This window comes from Mesoplodon densirostris, chromosome 11, assembly GCF_025265405.1.
Source record: "Mesoplodon densirostris isolate mMesDen1 chromosome 11, mMesDen1 primary haplotype, whole genome shotgun sequence".
Taxonomy (NCBI): domain Eukaryota; kingdom Metazoa; phylum Chordata; class Mammalia; order Artiodactyla; family Ziphiidae; genus Mesoplodon; species Mesoplodon densirostris.
In genome coordinates, this window is record NC_082671.1 from 99829427 (window position 1) to 99854208 (window position 24782).

General features: G+C 38.6%; 1 protein-coding gene across 3 annotated transcripts in view; it reads right to left on the reverse strand.

The window, feature by feature from the left end:
• The window catches only part of SYT1 (synaptotagmin 1), a 566654-nt gene that overhangs the window by 68299 nt on the left and 473573 nt on the right, over positions 1-24782 (reverse strand). For all 3 annotated transcript variants that reach the window (XM_060112444.1, XM_060112443.1, XM_060112442.1), the window contains one exon: positions 17711-17828. In XM_060112444.1, the coding sequence (XP_059968427.1) occupies positions 17711-17828 (118 nt within the window). The remainder of the gene's footprint in view (positions 1-17710; positions 17829-24782) is intronic.

Consider the following 24782-nt stretch of genomic DNA (forward strand, 5'->3'; position numbering starts at 1 on the left):
CTTGTTTTGAGGAATCCTCCTGTATAATCAATAGTGTAATGTTAGTTCATGTTACTTTATACATCATTTGCTTTTTCAGACACACTGTCAACCTTCCAGAGGTTTGTTCTACATTTCCTAGCCACTCTTTAAATACACAGCGATTTAGACTGTGTCTGCCATTATGGCCTCAGTTGAAAGAAATAACTATAATATTATGCCTAAAGGTATTGCCCTTTCTATGGTAACATAATAGGTAATGCTAGGAGTATCAGTCATTAGGATCACAACATCATAGTTGGGCTGTGCTAATCAATTTGTCTGTAAGTGTAAGTGTAATCTGGATAATTTTATTGTGACATAATGTATTCAATTCAGTTCAACTTAACTTTCGATTGGATTCATTTCAATTCAGTTCATACTTTAAGCCCAACATGGGGGGATAAAATGAAATATTTGTATTTTCATTTTATTTCAACCCTTATGGGGCCCTACTTTAGGCAGTGCTAAATGACGGCCATGCAAAAATGAATTAAGTCAGGTCTCTGGCAAAAGGAGCTCAGGAAGAGCCACAGACACCTACAGCATGTGAAAAATCACGGGAAGGGATAACTCCAGTGTGCCGTGGAAACACAGAAAAAGGAATAAATAGGGTGCCTGGCAACCCTGACGATTAAAGAACTCAGTCTCATGAACGAGGAAAGGCATTTATAGGACATGATCAAAGAAAGACAAGCCTGTGATCCAGTGAAATACGTGGACGGTACAAAGGTAGAGATGAATGATGATGGGACTAAAATAACGGAGGAATTTTCCCGGGGAAGCAAATACTTAAACTGCTTCTACCCAGGTTCGTTTGTTTTGTTTTTCTTGCTACTTTGTGCCAAACTGAAAAAAGGGGGAGGAAAAAAGAAAGGCAAAATGTTAGGAAGCTTTTTAGCTTACACCTCTTGAGGCAGGACTTTGGAAACGATTAAAGGAAATTAAAATTGCCCAGGAACTCACTGGTTGCCTGTGATTATCTTCCCACTGGGAAGCCACAGCTCACCATTTCATGGCTGCTCTTTTTTTGTATTATGTAAACTTGTAAACACTAGTCTCCTCGCCCCTAGCCCCCTTTCCTCTCTCTTTTCTTTTTAGTTGTTGGAAAGAACATAAATTCGTTCTGGACATTATTTTCCAGCAGAAATAGGCACACAGAAAAAAAGAGCAGTTATTTTTTACTCATTGGGACATTTGCTGTTTATCTGTGAAGTCGCAGGCATTTGCATGTGTTGGCATTTGCAGGCACAGTTGGATATCGTTACTTTGTCATGGTAATCTATAGAGGGTATTAATTGTGAGTCAACTATCATTTTGCAGCTCAAAAGCATTTATTATCTTCTACGGTTGAGGTTTCTACGGTTTGGGGATTATGGTCAATTGAAATTACAGTGTGCATCGTCTAGACAGTGGAATGTAGTGGGTAATCAGACAGGCTTAGGTAACAGACCCAGCTGGAGCGAGGAGCTGGGACCTGCCATTCATTCACTCTGTGACCTTGAGCAAGTCTCTTAATTTTTCCAAGGCTTCCTCATTTGCATATGGGGATAATCTTGACTTCCTCATTTGCATATGGGGATAATCTTGACTTCATGGGATTAAGATGAAACAAGACTAGATTATAGTATTGTCGTTGTCGTCATCATTATCAGCAATAGTCTTTCATCCTCAATTTTTATCCCTACTTGGTGGGGATAAATCTGTCTTTAATAGATATGCTCTTCCATGTGCTAAAAGTAGCTGAGCATGATCATTTAGAGCTTTAGTTCTCACCTAAAATGAGACAGTCTTAGGAGATTGGAGGCACTTAACAGGTTGACCCCCTAACCTACAGCGGTGAGTACAGCACAAATTTTTTTTTTTTTTTTTTTTCGGTACGCGGGCCTCTCACTGCTGTGGCCTCTCCCGTTGCGGAGCACAGGCTCCGGACGCGCAGGCTCAGCATCCCAGCCGCTCCGCGGCATGTGGGATCTTCCCGGACCGGGGCACGAACCCATGTCCCCTGCCTCGGCAGGCGGACTCTCAACCACTGCGCCACCAGGGAAGCCCTAGAGCACAATTTTTAACCCAGTGTTTCTGCTAAGCTCGCCTCTAGCCTTTGCTTAGGTACTGACTTGGAAAGAACCAAGTATGGATCTCCAGTTCGGATCTTTAGAGTTAAGAGTAAGTTCAATTCTTTCCCCACGTATTTGCAGGCAGTTACCATCATGTCCTCTCTCAGTCTGTTCTTTTGTAGCTTTAGCATCTCCAATTCCTTGAACAGTTCTTCAAGTGAGACTGGATCTACCCTCTGCATGACCCTGAGTTCCCTCTGGATTTGCTTCAGAGAGTTAATGTCTCGCCTCTTAAGTGTGTTTCCAGAAACGAATGCAATATTCCAGACTTCTCAGTGTATAGAAGCTCTGTTGCCAGAATCTCATCTTTGAAATGAATAATCTCAGTTGGTAAGAAGATTTCACTGCTGTTTTCACATTTCAGATCAAGTGGAAAAGCTAGGGAGGCAATGGCAAGACCCATCCACGCCAGCAGCAGTCAACAGAAATAAAAATCGTTGTGCTCATCAACCCACCCAAGATGAAAAAAAAAAAAATCCCATTCCTGTATCTTGCTTCAAGCAAATGTTAAGTTCTAGTAGCTTTAAAAACTAGGTCCTCTTACAGCATTAAAGATGGCTAGAATAGTTTAGATTAAAAAAATTTCAAGTGGCAATTATAAGAATCAAAATCTATATGCTATAATTATGTGGGTATGTTAATTTAAAAGATGTATCTGTTTACACATGAAAATCTGTATATCTAATTTGGTTTGAGGATAGCATCTTTAGCTCTGGGCTAAACTTACGTAATACTTCTCTTGGGAATATTACTCCAGGAATACTAAAGATATATCTTGATTTTAAAAAATAAAAGCAGCCTTGATCGCAATATGTTTGAAGAGTTTTTTAAATGTGAGGATCAAGCTGGAATATACCTCCTAATCTCGTGTTTATATCTGCCTTAACATCCTGTGAATCTCTGACACTTATCCCTGGAATATAGATAGTCTTCAGGTTCTTAGCTTCACAGGAAATGCTTCCTAAGCAATTGGTTTAAACTTGGGTCAGGCTGGCTAGTTTGAGAGAGACGCACACAGTTCAACATTACTGATGTGGGCAAAATTAGCCATTCGTTAAATACCAAATCAAAGTGACATAGAAGGTTCATCTCCGCTGTAGGGCACAACAGTTTGTCACATATCTTCCCCCAGAGTTGCTCTGGGACCAGGCCCTGCCCCTTCTAGTCAAATTAATAAAGCAACACCAGGTTCCATCTTATGGTGTTTTCATTTTAGAGAGAGTTTATCCAGCTTCCAGGCATGAACTTGATAATTAGGATGAGAGAGGTTCTATTCTTTATTCCTATTTATTAGCCCGATCTTGGGCCTGTGATCATAAAGAACCACTTGGGAGAGAACTCTGGTATCTTAGAAAATTCATATAACTTAGAGTTGAAAATGGTAGAAATATATCCTTGAGAAATACACTACTGGTCTTATTTCTTATAAAATATAGGAGGTCTTGTGGCCAAGAATGAATGGATGAGGGGAGCAGGATTTGTTAGCCTTGGGATGTTCTCCTAGAGTAGGTGAGTCCAAGCAGGTGACTGCCATCCAAATAATGGGGGTGCATTCTTTAAACATACACAATAGGAGCCATATAGGACTATATTTTCTAGGAACCAGGATATGGTGAGAAAAATAGTCAACAAAGAACTGTCTTTGGATTAAAAATAACCAACACTTACATGGTGCTGTCAACTCAGAGTTTCCACCTGACATTACTTCATTTGCTTACGTGACAACCTTGCTGTTATTAATACCCCAATTGTATAAACAAGCAGACAGGATCAGAAAGGTTAAAAGGCTTCAGATCCAGGTTTTCCAATGCTGGTTACTGTTCCCTTCCCACTGCATCCTGCTGTCTCTCAGGAGAGGGTCTGTTTACGGCTGAGTTGCAACTCCACTGGAGGCCAAGGAGGCAAGGACAAATGCTGTTTTTTTCAGATGGGTCTCTATTATTAGGCTTTGCCCTGTAATAACTGTTAAATCATGCCTAAGTCGTGTCTTTTGGCAAGGTCAGGGCACATATAAAGCCTTTCTATAAAGTTAAATTCCTATTGGGAGGCTTTTAAGGTTTTTATATTTTAATGGAGTTATTAAAATGAAAGTTCAGACTTGCATAATTCATAAGCATTCACTGCCTCTTTTAAAATCTCTGCCACAAAACTCTTCTTAAAAATTTTTCAGTGAAATTCTTATATAAAACATGAGCACGCCTTCCAGTTAAGATTAAAATAGGTATCTAATTATAGTAAACTGAAGCTTCCCTATAATATAATACAGCTCTTTAGGCTGCTTTCTTTTCTAATGTTTTCACTGCATGTAAAGAAGGTACTATAAAACTCAAGAGTATTTTCTACACCTAGAATTGGCAACTTTCAGTATAAGTAGCTTTCACATGTTTAAGTAGTTTTGTAAAATCTAGAACTTGAGAAATTGTCTTAAAAATATTGGTTTTGACTTTGTAAAAGTATATATATTTACTTTGACTATAGTGACTGTCACAGATATCTCCAATTTGCTATCAAAACAATGCTGCTGGACTGAGTGTGAAAATCTGAAAATCTACATGCTAATGACCTGAATTTTTTTTTTTTTTTTTTTTGGTATTCTTTGCAATCAGTCAAGGTTGTCTTTTTAAGCAACACAGTTTTAGGTTTTGAACTTAGGGTAATGGCATCTTACTTTAAAATCCTTTCTTAGTTAGAGGCATGATGAGACTGTATAAATGTAATATTTTACGTTTTAGCAACAGGAGCCAGTATAAGCAGTGAGAAAAATTTAGAAACATAAAAAAAAAAAGAGAAATTTCCCCCATTGTGTTTCTTTCTCTTATTGATCTGTAGAAACTCTAGGTATTATAGGGATATTAATGCCTTTGGTTTCTTCCAATCTGTTAATGGCACTTTAATATTAATTTGGGAGGAACGGACATCTTTACTATAGTATAGTACTACCCAGGAGCACATTATTCTATTTAGGTCTTGCTTCAAGTCCTTTGAAGTTAAATAGTTTTCCTCACAGTTATATTTATAAGGGAATTACTAAATATATTACGGTGCATCCAAACAAAGAGATGTCATACAACTAGTAGAAATAATGGCCCATCTATACATACTGTCCTAGAAGGATCTCTATTATATATTGCTAGGTGAAAAAATATTAGCGTAATATGTTTCATGATCTCATTTTTATAAAATGCATATATTATATGTGCATATATAATTTATATAAATCAAAAAACTCTTGATGTGAAGTTTCAAATTGTTTCCTTGAGACACTGAACTATCTCTGAATGGAAAGGGATTAGAGGGAGTAGCTTGGGGGCTTAATTTTTTACCTTCCATTTGAAATCAGTGGTGGGGTTATAGGTTATTTTAATTTTATTGAGCTTCTCTATAATTTGAAAACTAAAATAGGAGGGAAATAGTTTAACAGTGCTATGTGTGAAAGCATTTGTTTCCTTAATTAGGATATGAAAGTCCATAATACTATGAACAAATGGCAGCTGTAACAACTGTAGATAACTGTGACATCTCACAGTTGCATATGTACGCGTAAGAGCTCTGCAAGTGTGCTATCACTAAATGCATTCACCTCTTTTTGGTTCACATGGGACAGTTAATCACACTGTCATATTATTGGCTGAAATCAGTAGTTTGAAGTCTAGAGGTTAAGTCAGTAACCATGTTGCTTTAGTTTTGAGCAAAAGCAGTTTGAGCTTTCCCAAGGAGATCAAATAATGTGCTTATCTCATATTTTCAAGTTACAAAGTTAATTTCCTGAGTAAACACTTAAAAACTTTTTTTTTTTTTTTCTGTAGAAGAAAAAAGTTATAGAAAACCTCCTAGTTTTCCTGGGAGCACTGAGAATGATACGTAGCAAAAGTTAGGCCATTAGGAATTGAAAAAGGCAACCAGCTGCTATGGTCTCTTGACTTTTATAAAGAGTTAGTCTATAAAGCAATGAACAAGTAAGATGCTGAGTCATTGCCTTATCTGTTCATGCTGGGCTAAAGATGTGACTAGGGGACCGTTTTTGTCTTTACTTCTTCACTGGAAAATGTCTTTATGACCCTCATTGAGGAATAACTATAGTAATGCGTGCATTTCTGGGTTACTCTTTTCCTTTATTTCCTGGAGATAATCTGTTTCACTTTTTTTTTTTTTAAACTACTAAGGGAGTGGGGGAATAAAGGAAAAAAGAAATCTGAAAATGACAGCTGAAATCAATTTCAATAACTACATGTTATGTTTCTGATCTTATTTCTTAGTTGCTGTTTCTATTATACTATTACTACTCTATGATGCCAAAAGGATTTCATTAAATGGAAGAAATTAAGTCAGATCAGTTGGAAGGTGAAAGCAAAATAACCAGTTAGATTGGCAGAATCTTAAAATCTGTAACTGGTTGTTTAGGCAGGGAAGCTGAAGTATGTTCCCCTCACATAAGTTCCAGGGCCTCTGAGAAGGCAAACATATGTAGACACCATCTCTGCTCTCAAGGTAGCTCTTGGTACAAGCAAGTGGCAAGGCTATACAAAGGAAGGAAAAAGAATGATTGAATTTATAACAAATCAGGAATAAGGTATTAAGGGACCAAATACAAATGGTATATCCTTTTGAAAGTGGAGGTGACTACAACAAAGTGTGTAATTTTTTTAAAAAAAGATTGTTTTTGATGTTTCTATTTCTCTGAGCATTGTTGTGGTGTTTCAGACTCAATAGTATTTCCCTTTTTTGTTACCTAACTGTTCCAGGCTGAATGGGAAACTGGCAGTCTCATAAAAGGAAGTGAAAAATGGCAAAGATATTTGCAATACTTTTTTAACTTCTGAAAGTTTAAGTATAGTTAATTTATAATGTTGAGACAAATGTGATATATTTTTAATAGTTTTATTTTAAAACATTATCAAATACATATAATATAGATAATAAAATCTCTTAAAGCCCACGAGATACAGTTTTATAAACAGAAGTATTTGGGGGCTTTAATCCTGCCTGTGCAATTACCTATTAAATCTGGCCTTCCCTATTCCTTTCTTCATACTGCATGGAGAGCAGAGGATAGAATGGGAACTCAAGGATGCAAATATAGCCATTCTGGGTTGAACAGCTAGTGAGCTTTGCAGCTGTGGGGTCTGTTTCTGATGGTTACTCATGGAAAGGCACATAGGGTCCTACAAGACAACATACAGTAAAGGTTTAGAGATGTCCCCTTTCAAGCCTATAACTCAAAACAGACCTATACATTGATCTTAACCCAGTCTATCTCCTAGAACAAGTTTTACTACTGAACTGTAAAGTAGCAGAGAAAATTTGATGAAGAATTGGAGCAGAAAGGTGCCTTTGAGATGATTCTCAATGGCCCTCCCTTTTATCTATTCTCTTTCAAGCATCAAAGTCACTTCCTAATTTTAGCATTGTGGGATGTGATAAACGGGTAGGTCTTACTCTGGCTCTACCTTTCATGATTTTCAGACTCTAATCATATCTCTGCTCAGCTTTCCTTTTCCAGACTACAAAGTCGCAATCTTCTTAGCCTGTTCTCACACACAGCCTCTTCATCCCTGTTCTAGCCGCCTCTCTGGCAGATGGTCCTTGAACCCCACTCTCTTTCCTAAGGTCAGACTGTAACCACAGGCACTCCACACGTGAATGAGCTTTAGTCTGGGACAAAGGCAGGGCATTTTTTCCCTCTTGTATTTATAAAATCCTCCACGACAACACCAAGCCTCTTTGGTTGTAGTGGCACACTTGATAAATGTCTTCAATGGATGGCTCTATGTGACTTTTCTTGGCTTATAATAGACCCTATTATGTTATACTCTGACCTTTTTTTTTTCCTCAATATATTACTTCTAAGCTTGACTACACTGAAGCTCATCTATCACACTTTGGATTACTAAGCCTAGCAAGGTTTGTTTTTTTCCTTTTTATTTTGGATTTATTCACTGAGCTTGGAATTTCAGTGGCTGGAAACATGGATGTTACCTTCAGCATTGGAGTTTCAAGGTGACTAGTAAAAACTCAGATTTCTTTGGAACTATTTCCACTCTTCCATATGTGGATCTCATTAACATTGCCCAGCTGAGCTCTATTTTCCTGGTAGTTGTCTGTTGCAATTCAAGTTTCTTCAGTCTTATTATTTAAATATGTAATATCGGCCCACAGAGTCCCGTAGCACTTTATAGGGGCAGTAAGCTTTTGTACTATTAAATCATATCTCCCCCCATCCCAATCATATCATACACACGGTCGTCCAGAATCAGCCCTTGATATTGAGTAGTAGGTAAAATTCTTTAGTCTTCCTCTGCCACCTAATAGGCACTCAAATCCTTTAGACTCGGGCTCTCTTCCATATTGTTCTAGCAACATCCCTGCGTCTCTACCGCTGATACAGCTGAAACTACACTGTTTTGTATTTTGTCCTCTTTCGTGCATAAAGAATCAGTCACTAAAATAACCTACCAGTCTGTACACTGAAACTGACGTGGTCCTTTCAGCCTGGAAATCTATTAGTATTTGATGTCTGATCTTATGAACTCATTGATCCTGTCTTTGCCATCTAAGTAACCAAAACCTAATTGAACAATCAACCAGTGAATTTATGTTAGTAGCTTCCATGATCTAATTTTAGTTTGGGCATGAAGGAATTTTGGAATCAGGTAGAATTTTTGGCCATCTCTCAAGCTATAACAGGTAGTTAGCCATCTGTCATCCAGGTTGAACCTGGTGTGAGGAAGGATAATGCCTGAGGAGTCAAGTTTTATTCATGGAGTCAGAAGACTGCTTGGCTTGACATCCTAAATCTGCCAAATACTGATTCTCTGACCTTGGGAAAGTTACTTACCTCTCTGTGCTTTACTTCTACCAATAAAATAGCATTAAAAATAGTATCTACCTCATAGGGTTGTAAATGTGGGTTAAATCACTTAGCATATGTATAGCGTTTAGGAGGATGTCTGGCTCACATTGTGCTACGTGAGTGTCTGCTGTTATTTTTACTTGTTTAGCCAAGGACTGGCATAGTGCCTGGCACTGAGTGGGTATTCAAATGTTTGTTGTATGATTTGATATGTACCTGCCAGCTAAAGGACTTATTTAGGAGTTTTTGCGCTGTTCTGACCTAATGCGTTTCAGCCAATCATTCATTTTTTCTGATATCAAATCTAGCCCACATCCCACATCTCTTCTCATTTCATCCAAACCACTTGGTCCTTCAGGTGTAGCATCTCTGTCTATTCTGTGGTAATTGTGGCTGGATCTCACATTGTAGGATGATCCAGTTTAAAGATTTGTCATTTCTTTTTCAGATCAACTTGTTCACATCTTAGGGATTCAGACTATTTTATCAATATTGTAATTAAGCCTTTCGAAGTGTCACAGAATTTTATATTATAACATTCAAGCCTAAAATTAGGATAAAGCCTTCTGACATCATGGCCAACTTATTATGCATATTCCTTTCTCGTTAGCTCAATAAGATGCCAGTTTATTTGCATGTTATTGCTTGACCCTGATATCATGGCCAATTCATTTGCATATCCCTATCTAATTGGCTCAAATAAGTTTTTGCTACTTGATTTGTTGGCCCAGCTGCCAGACTAGTGTCTTTTAGTCCAAATCAATTGAATTTGGAGTGGTTTTCTTTGTCATGCTTTCAATACCAATGGAAGGACAGTTAAGAGTGGTGATCATGAATGTATAAAGGAACTGCCTATTGCTTTTGTTTTTGGTTGGAAAAAACTGAAGAAGAAAAGACAGTAATTTAGATATGTGGGCAAGGTATTTTTCAGGGAAGAGGATACTGAGCTGATTTTTTAAAAAAAATAGGACTTCTTCAGGATATTCCAGTGGATGAAGCAAAGGATGTATTCTATATCACTGATAAAAATTATAACTTGGAGTTGGGCTGACCTGGACCTCAGCTAAAAAATTATGATGTAGAATTTAAGCCTCTAAAACACAGTTTTCTTTTTCTTTTTTTAAAAAAAGAATTGTGACATAAATTGACAAACATTGTAAGTTTAAGGTGTTCAGTGTGTTGATTTCAATCACATATATTGCAATATGATTTCCACCCTAGCTTCAGCTAACTCTATACATTCCCTATAAAGTATAGTTTCCTATTAAGAGGCATAAGAATAACACGGGGGAATGTTTAAAATGCAATTTCTAGGTTCCCACCCGTAGATATTCAGTTATAGTTTGGTCTGAGGTGGTCCGTGAAATCTTAAATTTTAACATGTACCTTGGATGATTCTGATGTAGGTAGAATATCCCATCTTGCTGACTAGTGCTTGAAAGAACAATAGGCCTGTGCTCATTCGTGGTTTCTATGTGAAATCTAGTGATTCCCTAAAGTTGGGTGAGTTGCCCTTTCCTAGATAACTTCCAAAATTTAAATTGGCTCTATTTTCCAAATTCTATTTCTAGGACAGTAGAAATGACAAGACAAACCCATGACAAATTAAAAAAAAATTACATCTTGAAGAAAGGAAAGGAGTGTGTGTATTTGTGGGGGGGCGGGGCACGGGGCCGGCAGGGCTGGGGAGGCATGGTAAATCATACTGGGTTAGGTGTCAGAAGCTTGTCCACATACTGGCAGTTTGCTGCAAAGCAATGGTGACTTCTTTACCACCGTGTGCCTCCTTTCTTCCTCTCCCATCACCTCCCTCAAGTAATTGGTGCCGTTTGTGAAATCCATCGCCCTGTCCTTTGGAACTTAGATGCTTTGGGGAACCTCTCTACTCCTGCTCTTTGCTTTTCACAGTATAAATTCCATAGTGATGATACAGGTCTGGGGACGGCCAGGAAGAAGACTGGAGGTGGGACTTGGTGTGGAAAGTGAGAGGGAGAAAAGATGGTAAGAGAGAACAGTTTCTATTCACAATAGCCAAGACATGGAAAAACCTAACTGTCCACTGACAGATGAATGGATAAAGAAGGTGTGGTACACATATGGGATGAATACTATTCAGCCATACAAACGAGTGAAATAATGCCGTTTGCAGCACCATGGATGGACCTAGAGATTGTCATACTGAGTGAACTAAGACAGAAAGACAAATACGATATGATATCACTTATATGTGGAATCTAAAATATGGTACAAATGGACCTATCTATAGAACAGAAACAGACTCACAGACATAGAGAACAGACTTGTGGTTGCCAAGGGGGAGGGTGGGTGGGGGGAGGGACAGAGTGGGAGTTCGGGGTTAGCAGACTATTATACATAGAATGGATAAACAATAAGGTCCTACTGTATAGCACAGGGAACTATATTCAAGGTCCTGAGATAAACCATAAGGGAAAAGAATACAAAAAAGAATGTATATATATATGTACAATGGGATCACTTTCCTGTACAGCAGAAATTAACACAACATTGTAAATCAACTATACTTCAATAAATAAATAAAGTAAATCAAAAAAGAGAGAACAGTTTCCACCACACTCTCTCCAACCAGCCCTCAGGATGTCTCTGACCTGATCTTACCTCGTAGTTACCTCTCCAGGCCCTTGACCTTCAGCAGACTGCTGGAATAGGGGCATATCATTTCAGTCTTTCCTATGTTTTCCCAGCATTCTCTTGCTGCCAATGATTGGCATACTTTTGATGTTCTCTTCACAATATAGGTGAACACAAACCATATCAAGGGGGCAGGGCTGCAGATTTTTACCTTGATTTACTTGCCCTGGTTCCTAGCAGTACAGACATTTAGAAAAATTTCAAAAGAATTCTGTCCTAGCTTCAGGGGAAGAGGGAAATGGAACAGTCTTTGAGATGTTCTATGTTGGGGAATTGTAGGGCCTGGACTTCAGTCCCAGCTCTACAATCTACACATTAGGTGACTTTGAATGTCAGTAACGACAAAAGCAGCGGCCAGTATTGAATGCCACGTATGTGACGGACGTGGAGCAAGATGATTTATGTACATTATCTAGTGTCTCTAAGCTTCAATTTTCTGAGAATATCACCTTCAGAAACTACCTTACAGGTCTATCTTGAGGACTGCATGAGAAAACCAAGTTAGAAAAGGTTTTCTAAATTAGTAGAGTGTTTTATAACTATGTGCTAATGACTTCTTAACACTTGAAAACAATTTTCAGATTAAAGTTGAAAATTAGAACTTCTCCCTAATACAGAAACTTAAAAGCTTACTATCACTTCCATTTTGCTGGTTCAGAAGTTTTGTCTTTCCTTCTTGGAACAGTTATGTACTCGTTGGAAAACTTTCAGAATTTTGTTTAACTTGTGATATAAAGCCCAAACTGAATTTAGAGTCTTGACATTCCTCTGTAAAGCTGTACTCAGAAGTCTCAGATTTCTGGGATGACCAAAAAAAAAAACCTGAGAAGAGTAACTGTAACATATCCAGGGACAAGAAATTAGGAGCAGGGTGTCTAGTTATTTCGGACTTGTGAGTCTACACGGGTAGAAATTCAAATATAAAAATTATACAGCTAAAAAATGCAAGACATATATAGAACCTCACACCTTTAGGAATTCTCAACTTTTCTGATGCTTTCAATTTCTTAGACCTCTTTGCTATAGACTGAATGTTAATATTCCCTTAAAAATCATATGTTGAAACAGGGTCCTCAATGCAATGGTATTTGGAGGTGGGACCTTTGGAAGGTGATTAGCTCTTGAGGGTCGAGCCCTCATGAAAGAGATTAGTGACCTTATAAAAGAGACCCCAAAGAGCTCCCTTGCTCCTTCTACCACGTGAGGACACAGAGAAAACATCCATCTGTGAACCAGGAAGGAGGTTCTCATCACACACAGAACCTATTGACACCTTAATCCTAGATGTCTCAGCCTCCAGAACTGTGAGATATTTCTGTTTATGAGACATCCATGTTATGGCATTCTGTTATAGCAGCCTGAATGGACTAAGGCACTCTTCATACTCTACCTCAATTTTTACGAAAACATTTATTTGAAGGGAGATTTACTCCAAAAGTGCAGATGTATATTAAATTGTGGTTACTAGGCCGAAGGCTTGAGTTTTTTCCAAGTACAGGGCACAAAAGCTGCTCATTTCCCACTGCACATACTTGCACCTGACGAACAGCCTTGCAGCCTGCAGGACTCAAGATTTCAATACAAATAGGTAGATTCAGAAACCCTCGCTGGTGCTCAAATACTTGAGCGCTAGAACAGGAAGCATCAAAGCTCAAGTGTCTACTGTAAATATGTGAATGGTCCAATCAAATTTGTCACTGTAAAGTAAGAGTTGGGATTTGCATGGCTTGTTATATTGGGTATATGATAGAGGCAAAATCTTGGAGCCATGCTTTTTGAATTAATACAGTAGAAAAGAAAGAAACTGACTGTGTTGAGGAGTAGTAATAAATTATTTTTAAAAATGTTCCTATTTCTTCTTCAGTATTTTTTGTTTCATCCCATATATTGTCTTAATTTGATATTGGGACTTAGAATACAGGTGTCAACTGATATCTCTTTGTCTGAATTGACCAGCCAATCCCATCAAACTTTTTTCCCACTAAATCAAGGAATTGGTTAAACTACCCATTGGTTGCTTTCACATTTTGCATATTTAGCCCAAGATTTGATAAGGTTACTAATAGAAATAATTACAATAATAGGTAGTAAGCACTTTAGTGTGCTTTCATTTATTTCTCACAATAACCTTATAAATAAGATTATCTAATTATTCCCACTTTACAGATAATGCAACTGAGGCTTAGAAAGCTAGATAACGTGTCCAATGTCAAATTGCTAACAGTGGGAGACTGGGATTTAAGCACTGGCAAAAAACCCATTTTGGTTCCAATTTACTAGCTATTTCCAGCAAATGTAGTTTGGCATTCAAATTACCTGGAAGGACCTCGTTATATAATTTTGGTCTCCTTGGACATAGGTCAACTTACTTTGAGACAGACCATCCAAGTGCTTAAAGTTATTTTAATGGTAAGTAGGTTAAACAAATTTGAAATGCAAGACTTGTTTTTTCAGGCCATAGCTCCTTTGTAAATAATTGATTATTTACAAAGTCAGTGTGGGCATGGTGGGATATATAAATATAGAGCACAGTCTAGTGAGAGAAGCGTGATGTTTGAAGGGTGTAAACAAACTACTGGCATTTAAAAAAAGAAAAAATTTGTTCTTTTAGGATGGATCAAAAAAGGCTTCATGGAACCCTTCCACGTAAAAAGCTGTCTGCCCCAGGCACCCCTATAGCTCACTTCTTCACCTCTTCCAGGTTGTTTCCAAAAGATTACCTACTCACAGGTCTTTCTCCTACCACCCCATTTAAAGCTTCTCCCCAACATTCCTTATTCTACTTCCCTGCTTTGCTTTCTTCATAGCACTTATCACCTCTTAGTGTACAACTTGCTTTTCTTATTTATTGGCTTCCTGTCTGTTTCCCCACATTACAATGTAATCTGTATGAGGGCAGGGTCCTTTGGCTGTTTTGTCCACTGATGTAAACCTGGTTTCAGAACAATGCCTAACATACAATAGGGCCACAATACCTAGTTCTTCAATGGATGGAGGAAATAAGACTTCAGCTGGGCCTGAAGAATGGATAGGGTTTAGCTAGACCTTGGTGGATGGAAGAGATACCAGGTGAAGGAAACAACTTAAGCAAACAGTGGAGGCAGCAAATCCCATCGCCTGTTCCAGGGACCAGTGTGCTGGTCAACTTGGTTCAAATATAGAAATATGGTGGGGCGTAGTCTGGAAGTATCTATATTATGTAGACCTGAGTGATTATGGCTTAATTTTACAGACAGCAGGAAGCCCATATGATTAGGACTCTTTAAGGATATTTCAAGGCTAAATATCCTTAATTTAATATTTAACTGTTCAACCAAATCATTCCAGTTAATTCAAATTTAGGGGTGGAACTGGGTTAGGTGGGTCGTGAAGCTACTATAATTGTAAACCCTGGCAAAACAGGCCACTTTGGTTCCAGTACTAGCTATTTTCAGCAAATGTAGTTTGGCATTTGAAAAAAGAATATATATTTTTCTTTTTTATAGAGTTACGAAGACTGAATTAGATATGACCTCTGGCCTTGCCCCTTCCAAGTCACAGTGTTGAGTTAGCCCAATAGGTGGTAGGAGTCATGCCGGGAGCCCTTCCTTCACTGGGATAGCTAGCAGTTACCCAACTACACATGGTTATGACTGTAAGCCACATAAATAATGTCCTGCTAGACCCAACTTCCCATAGCTAAACCTCAAAAATGCCTGTAGCATCTCTGATGCTGCTGAACAACAAGAAATATGGATGATGGAAGAGGCGTGAGAGTGTCAAGAGGCACAAACTGTGATTAACAAATTGTGGGTGAAATATCTATCTGTGACCATGGGGGCTCCTTTCTAGGACTTTGGGAGAAGACAGAACAAATAAGGGACCCTGAAGTTACTGGCTTCATGGTAGAGTTGCTTCTGGAGCTCTGATGAAGGGTGTAAGGTGAATGGGGAGGAAGACCAGGAGAGCACTAGATAGAGGTGCTGAGGAGGTGGTTGGCATAGGAGTTTGGAAAGGAGTGTGGGAGAGAGGATGCAGAGAACTATACGATGATAGTTGGCTATGGAACCAAAGGAAGTGGAAAGGTCAAAGGTGTCTGAAGTCAGACTTCAAGATACTAAGTAGAATTCTGGGGGTAAACTGTTCTCGTGCCTAAAAATTTCTCTGCACATTAAATACTCGTTTGTTTTAGGTTTAAATACATTGCATTTATTATCATTACTGATGTTCAAATTATCACATCTTTGGCCAGTGGAAGCCTCTTCAAGGTGACTCTTAAGCCTGTTGACATGGCCCCCTTAGTTTTTGATAGTTTCCTTGCTTTCTGGCATGATGAGATGTTCTAGCCTTGTCTTGTATACCTTCCTTTGCCACACCTGGAATCTACCATTTCTCCAATAAGCTCCAGGCTCTTCTAGTGAGAAATTGTATTTTCACACCATTTCTGGTTCTGGGATGGTCATGGCTACTAGGTCAGTCTCTGTTTCTAGGCCTTTTCACTGGACAGAGCCAGGAAAAGGTGGATGTGTATAGACACATACATATGTGTATGCATATATTTTGCATCTTAGGCACAATAAATACTCTACATTTTTGAAAGAAACTGCTCATTGCTTTAAACTTGCTCTGTTAATGCCATTAGGCAATGAAAGCAGCAAGTTTTTAAATGGGGTCTTAGTGACCTGAAAGAAGTAGTGCAGATTCCCCAGGCAATGTATTTATAAAGAGAAGTAAATTTAGGCACCAGGAGAATTTGGTTGACAAATTAGTGGTTCAGTAAGTGGAGCCTTAGCTTTAGCATATTTTAGCTGTTATACTTTATAATATAAAATCGCCATGCTGCATGAGGGTGACCTTTTGAAGTTTGCAATATTTTTATTAGGGAAAGCACCGAATAACCAGTAATGTTGGTTCTAATTCCATAGCCAGGAACAATGACAACTATAGTCTATTTTTGACCCTTTGCCATATCATCCTCACACTTTAATGAGTTACTAGAAGATCAAGAATATAACTGATTTAATCACACAGAGAAGAAAATAAAAACAATTGTGTTCAGCTCTGGAAATGACAAGTCCTTGAGTTGACTTTGCTTTTGAGCAAGTATAATGGACTTGAGGACACGGGGAGGGGGAACGGTAAGCTGGGACGAAGTGGGAGAGTGGCATGGACATATATACATTACCAAATGTAAAATAGATAGCTAGTGGGAAGCAGCCGCATGGCACAGGGAGATCAGCTCGGTGCTTTGTGACCACCTAGAGGGGTGGGATAGGGAGGGTGGGAGGGAGACGCAAGAGGGAGGAGATATGGGGACATATGTATATGTATAGCTGATTCACTTTGTTATATAGCAGAAACTAACACACCGTTGTAAAGCAATTATACTCCAATAAAGGTGTTAAAAAAAAAAAGAATATACTTTCTCACTTAAAAAAAAAAGAAAAGAATATACTCACTATTTTAAAAACTAAAATTGGGTTTTACAGAACTTTAAATCCCAAAATTTCCCCATCCCCAACACAAACTGTAGAGAATGAATGCGTTACCATGAGAATTCACCCTCAGATTTTATTGTTCACATATATTTGAAATGCTGCATGTTCACACAAAACAGTATTGCTAAAAACTATCTTAGGCTATATACTTACCTAATATTTGGCTTTTATTATATGAATTAAGTATTAACCTAATGAGTCTCAGATAAAACAGTACTTTTCATATCATAAATGAATTTTGACCAAAAAACAAAACCAAAAAAACAGAACAAAATTATGATTGGTCATAGGTGCTGCCTTTCGAAAGAGAAGCAGTTTTTCAGCTTTCAGAGCTATAGGATTGACAATTGATACCTGGGCTGTGAAGCAGGAAAACAGGTTTCATCTTCTCTGCTAATTCTAATAAATTGAGAGTGGCTTCCTGGGTCTCTGTGTTGGGATGAATTATGAAACTGCTTCCAGGCTCCATGGGAAAGAGAACTGTGACCAATTAAGGAGTGGGGCATCGCGGCACGTGTGCTGTGCATTCGGTATCCACGATGAAACAGCATAAAAAACACAGTAAACGTCAGACTCACCAGACAAGCCACCTACATCCATCTTCTTCAGGTTCTTTGCCTCAAGTATGACAACAGTCAGTTTGCCGGCAGTAGGTACGTAGCGAAGGGAGAAGCAGATATCACCCAATTTCTCCTGCTGTGAAAACCAATAAGAAAGTATAAGTAATTTTTCAAGTAAAGGTGAATGTGGTTTGTACATAAACACTGTAAACTCCTCAGGGAGGGGGCTTATGACAATTAGAATTTGAAAACTCTTAACGTTCACTGGCATTTACCCAGTGGCCTTTCATTCACTAAGGTATCACCAAGAGTGACTGTAACTCATTTCAGTTTTTAAGTAGCTCATCTATACTTTAACATTCATCAAAATACATCCATAATTCAATGGTTCAGGAGATGGGACCAAGACGACTTTTTTAGAGACTGCTTTCTGAATAGTGCTGCAAAACTCTTGGCAAAAATTCGTAACTTGATTAAATGGCTTTGAAAAGAGCCTAACACTTTTTTGGTAGAATCAACCTACCTACTTTTTTGTTTTTTGACATTTCAAATAGGATTATGTGTAATACTTAGACTTTTGGGGGAAAAAGACTTGCTTTCGTGTTCCATTTAAATTCTATTTGTTGATGAGAAATTGTAAATTCCTAATAGCAGAAAGGCAAAAAGGCAAAAACGTATATAAGTTTTTGTACTTTTAGTTTTACTCATTTCAAGTGAGGTCTAACTTTCTTTTTCCTTATCCTAAAATTTATAAAAATCTAAGCGGTGGGTCAAAAAAGTGAAATACACAGTAACACAAAGTTTCTCATATACCCTCACGTTATTTCATTGGTATCATATTTTAGTTTCAAGAACATTCACCAGTCCTATATTTGAGCATTTCTGAATAACTGAAGAGTTTAAAATGATGATGCTATATAGAACTTTTACCTTTTTCAGAAAAGAGGCCTATGGGTTCTCCCACCTTAAGTGTTTTACTCTTTAGGATAACTAAGAACTTTGGTAATTGAACATGAGGAAGATTTTTGCATTCATATTAAAGCATGAGAGAGGGGGCGAGGGTGTGCAGTTTGTTGTATTCTCAGATGCTGGAGGTGCTAGACTGCTCACTGGCATACGGGATTAAGTATATGTACGGCAAATCAGGGTTTATTTCTTTGTATCTTTTCCCTGCCCACCCCCTCTCCAATAGTTAATTCCGAAGAAGGTAATGGTTGTGCCAGACTTTTGCAGAAAGATTTCTAACATAGGAATGAGGTACAGAAGGCCATATCCTCAGGTCTTCTCCTGTTGTACTCCTAATATGGCTGTTTTTGGCCTTCTCTGTATCTTGACATATGTTAAATTGGCTAAATTAACTGCCTAGATGTAATCCAACAAATTAAGAAAATGCAATTCCTTTTTTGGGGGGTACTCATTAAATCCATCTTTCAAAAAGGAAAGGGTATCTACCTGTTCTATAATTTATCGATAGGTGAGAAGTAATATATTCAACGTCTGTGTGTGTGTGCTTGCGCGCTCACGTGAGAGAGAGAGAGGGAGGAAGAGAGAAATGGTACTTTCTGCTTATGTAATGCTTTTGAAAATATCACCACATGTGTGTAGAGCCATGGTTCTTTCATTCCTTGAGTTCCCATAGCACCTTACACACGTATCTCTTATGTTACTAAGGACTTTTTTGGGTCTTACTGTGCATGTCTTAATTTCCCCACATGACTAAAAACTCCTTGAAGACAAGGTCCTTCCCTGAATTATCACTTTTTTTCAAAAAGTAAATACGTGGAAATTGGAGCTAATTTCCCCATTTTGAATCATCTAGGTCATACGTCTCTTCCACTAGTGTAGATAATAGTTACTTCTAATGTGCCTACTCACCCCTAGGAATTAATGTACACATCAGGAGAATCTAGCGAACTAGATTACATTTCATAGTCTCTGAAAATACAGAACGGGCCTCGATAGCACAGAAATTAATACAAAGGATGGACACATTCATCTGAACCTTAGGAGACAAGAGAAAGGTAAACGAACAAAACTGCTGTTCAGAAATGCTCATCAGGAGGGTTCTTTTTGCAGGAGTCTATTTGCCACAGTAGCCTTTCTGGGGAACTGCTGGAGAACCAGGTCACTCTAAGCATCCTAATCAGGTGTTCTCTCTTAAATGACACCGCTCTTCGTGGCCCATAATCTAATTCCACAATTTATAGGCATCTCAGGTGTTCTAAACAAAGAGTTGTCATAACTTCTAGTAGTATTCAATCTTAGGATATCTAGGGAATCTTTAAGATTTTACATATTTAGTTTCAGAAGAAAGCAGTTGCAGTTTGAAAAACCATACATCAAGTAGAAGAAATATGTCAAGTTACCTGTAATTTTAAAGCTATGGGATGGGGGAAGAAAGAGTGACTGAGTTTCAAAGTGGATATTTTGGGAGAAAGGGAAATAGAGAAAAGTACTTATTTTAGCACCTTTTACAGATCTCCATTTAATTCATTAACTTAGGAACTTGAACATGTAAGATTTCATTTGCTCATAAAATCATCATAATTGGTATGCCAAATTAAGCATGTATTTTTATGTTAAGCAACTGAAGTTGCTTTTCAGTGCTTTAAAATTTTTAAACTCGGTTTACATAAGGTTACCTGATGTGTCAGCATGGAGCTAATGCTCAAAGGCTTTTGACTTGATCCTGAGTTTTCTTTTTTTTTCTTTTTTTTTGCGGTACGCGGGCCTCTCACTGTTACGGCCTCTCCCGTGGCGGAGCACAGGCTCCAGACGCGCAGGCTCAGCGGCCATGGCTCACGGGCCCAGTCGCTCCGCGGCATGTGGGATCTTCCCAGACCGGGGCACGAACCCGCGTCCCCCGCATCGGCAGGCGGACTCTCAACCACGGCGCCACCAGGGAAGCCCCTGAGTTTTCTTTAGTGTCAGACCGTCATCTGGAATGGTAGAAACTAATATTCCTAACTGACCGCCCACTAGGATATTCTCCTTTCACTTTTAGATTGTCTTACTAAATGGAGGTTCATCAGCAAACCCTCCCCTCAACTGTTTGCCTTTTCAATACCCTTACCTGTCAGGGTCGCTAACTAATCTGTTTCCAATGGCCACCTTGCCTTTCGTTTTCCTCTAGTCATTCAGCCTACAAGTCTTGACATTTCTTTTTTTGGGTAATGTATCTTCAACTGTCTTTCTTCTTTCACTTCTGTCTACCACCATCAGCAGCATGGCCGCGACCCTCACCACCTCCACTTCCAATATGACCTGCATCTCTACCATTTGCTGCCATCACTACTGTCACCCTATACCATGGCCTCCACCGCTGCCTCTCTCCCCTCCACCTCCATTTCCACTCTGTGAGACTATGCCCTAGATACTTCTGTCATCTCTTTTGAAATAGTCTGAGCAAAGATTTCTTTAAGTCATAGTCTCACCAAAGTCCAATGTAGACCACATACTAATGCCAAGCTAATCTTTCCAAGGTCCAAACCCATCTTCCTGGCTTTCAAGAAGCTCTATACTTTGCCCTAACTATCCAAATCTTTTTCTTCAACTTCACTACCTACTCAATCTTCAGAATATATTTTGAATTTGACCGTATCTCCCCATTTATAGGGCCATCATTCTAGTCCAAGGGTGACCAACCACCCTCATTTGCTCAAGACTCTACTGGTTTAAGCCTCACAAGTCCTGTATACTGGGAAACTTCGATCCCAGGCAAACCATGACTATTGGTAACCTTAAGTCTAAATCATCACATAATTCCTGAACTAGACTTCTCTAATAGCCTCCTGATAGCCACTCTGTTTCAACTCTTGCTCCTTTCTAGACTCTTCCTCACATAAAAGGCAGACTGATCCTTTTAAAGTGGAAATCTGGTCATGAGACCATCCTACTCAAAGCCCTTCAATGTATTCCCATTTCACCTAGAATAATCTGTATTCCTTACACTTAAAGGCCTTAGAGATGGGGGTCTCACCTCTCCATCTCCTACCATTATACTCCTGATCTTACTTCCTCTCCTCCAAACCTGTTAGGTACACTTTGACCTCAGACCCTTTGCCTATGCTCTTCCTTCTGCCTGCAATATTCTCCCCCCAGATACTATCATGGATTGTTCTATTAGTTTGCTCAGCTTTCTGCTTTACATGTCACCTCTTTAGAGACCTTTTATATGGCCATGCTATCTGAAGAGGTTCCATCCACTCCTAAACACTCACACTACCTACCCCCATGCCCTGCTTTTTTTTTTCATCCTAGCACATATTGCTTGAAGTTCTATTTTGTTGAGGTTTTCCCCACCAGAGTATGAGATCCACAAGAGATGGCTGGCACAGAGCAGAGCCATATATGCCTATTGATGGAATAAATGCAGATTCCCTACTATCAATTATAGTCAATGTCCTCAGTATCCACAGGTTGGGTTCTCCGTGGAAGCAAACTGATTTGCAAGTGGGAGATTGGGATGTGTCCTTGGAATCAACACTTATGGGGGAGTGCAGAAAGCAGGATGGCTCGGGTGGAGAAGTTGGGCTATGAGGCAGTCACACCAAAGGCCTCAGTCGATCCTATGGGAAGTTCTGGAGCTAAAATAGCTCTTCAGAGATGTTCTAAATTCTGAAGAGATGAGTTTTATGCTCCTGAATCCACCAGTCTTTGGATGTGGCCTTTCCCCACATCTTGGACCAGGGTCTCCTCAGCTGTGAGGGAGATTCTAAGAAGGAGGAACTCAGTTGTTACGAGTGTCAGCCATCAACACCCTTGGCCAGTGGAATAAATGCCTTCATCATGAAGATGATGCAAGACTGTATGTGTGTGGAGGGGTCACCACAGCAATGGCTACATCTCTGAGCTATCTTCCTTCCCATCACCAGATTTTTGCTTAGTCAGGAAATTCATCTACAATGTCTGTAGTCCCTTATTATGCCTAATAAAATTACCCCTAACCCTTAAGCTCTAGTCCAAGTTCCATATCTTTCAGTATCTCCATAGTGCACAAGGATTTCTACTAGTAATTAATTGTTTTATAGCCAGTAGTATGGTGCCTAGAGATATTTTCCCCTATTTATATTTGTGAGTTCCCCTCACCCTAATCTCCGGAAGAAGAGGGATTGTACTTGATACTACCTAATAAGGCACATGATAGGGGCTTAGAAATAACTGTTGGTTGATTGCATTGAAAAGAGAGCCTCACCAGTCTTGTTTTGTAAACAGCATGGACACTAGTACTCGATATATCAACAGTGTTTCTGGTTAATCAACAAGTCAACTAATGAATATATTCAGAGGTCTTTCTTTGTTCCTAGTGCTGTAGACATGGCTCTGTTAGCCCTTTCATGAAACTGGAAACGAAAACATTTCTGGAAGTGCAGCTTTTATAAGATAATTTCAAGACCCTATGGGGTTGCAGCCGACAGATGAGTGCTTTTGCTGGTATGATTAGCTCACGAAGGGGCCTTACTACTATTAGAAATCTCAGCTTTATGTATAATTTATTTTGGTCAATTGCCTTGATCACTAGGTGGAAACTGCCAGTTAGTGTTAGAAAGTTCCAACTGTGAGATTCAGAGAAATTAACCTGCTCTTTTAGAATATGGAGCTGACAATCAGAAAGCACCTTTGTTCTGAGCAGCTTGATAATTCTGATAGTTTTTAAAAAGCATCCACTGAATAGAGTAGACATGAATTAATGATTTAATATAGACAACTAGAGTAATACCTTTCCTTTTTGAAAAGCATTATAGATACTAGAACAGAGGTCATGTCCATTGGGTAAATAAAAAGCTTGCTTAAAATGAATATATGCTGGCTTTTATAGCACCATCCATCATTTTATGTGTAAAGAGAGGTGTTCACTTTAATGATCTTTGCAAATGGGGCTAAGTTCACACACTTGTTGGAAATGCTATACTTTTGAATGAGTTTTAAAAAGGTACCTGAATTGACTTAATGCTGTGACATTTTAAAAGGACATATTCTATTTATGTTAATCTTAAGATTTTTCTATGTGTTAAACTGGAGATATTTTCTCTGAATAGAAGGTTTTTTTTCTGAGGTTGGGCATCTATTTAGAGGTGACAGACAAATGGCAGTCCAATCTCTCAAAATGAAAATCTAGACTATTTGCGTATTCTCCATTTGTAAAAATACAGAGATATTATTCATTTATAGGAAAGGTCAATGTCAGGTTTTTAATTTTAATAACAGGGTGGCTTTAAACATATCCTTTGTGTGGTAGTATCTTTCAAATTCATTTTATTCCCATAACTACTCTCCTACCCCTGAAGTATCTGCCAAATCGGTATTTACATCTAATGGTCCAGATGGTCACAGTGTGAAATGTTGCTGTGGATGTACCCAGGCTAAAAAGACTGAATCTGGCCTAGTGTGCAAATGGGCAGTAAATGGTTCAGGTGAATGAGACTATGTTATTTCTTTTAATACTTATTTTGTGAGGTTACTATGTAATTGATTAACTTCATATTCATTTAACTATTCATTCATTTCTTACTAAGCAATGATTAAGTTCCATCATAAACTCTTCCAGGGTCTAGTCTAGGCTCCATAGATACCTAGAGGAATAAGATGACTTTAAACAAGTTCAGAATTTAGTAGAAAGACAAATTTAAACAGAATAACAATATCATGTTTTAACTGCACTGAACAGGTGGCACAAATACTCTGGGGGCAAAGAGGAGAAGGTTGAAACTTGCCAGGGTCTAGTGATAGAATTAAGGAAGGAAGACTTTATTTGGAGATTTATACCCCCAATAATCAAGGATAAAATTTTCCAGCCACCCCAAATAAACATCCTTTGTAAAATAAATGTGCTTGCCATGCAAATGTAGCTTTAGGACAAGTCTTCCAGCTTTCCCCTTTCAGCTAGAGCTAGTATATATGGGGGGTTGGTGACATGTAAGTGTGCTTGAAGAGCAAATACCTGAGCTGAGATGGGAAGATTCCACAGGAAGATTCAATGTGAACCCCTTGAAGGACAGGGCAAGAATGTTCCAGGCACAGGGATGCACGGGCAAAGTCTCTAAGCACTTAAACAAGTTACTCTTCTATAAGTATAAAATGTATGTAATTT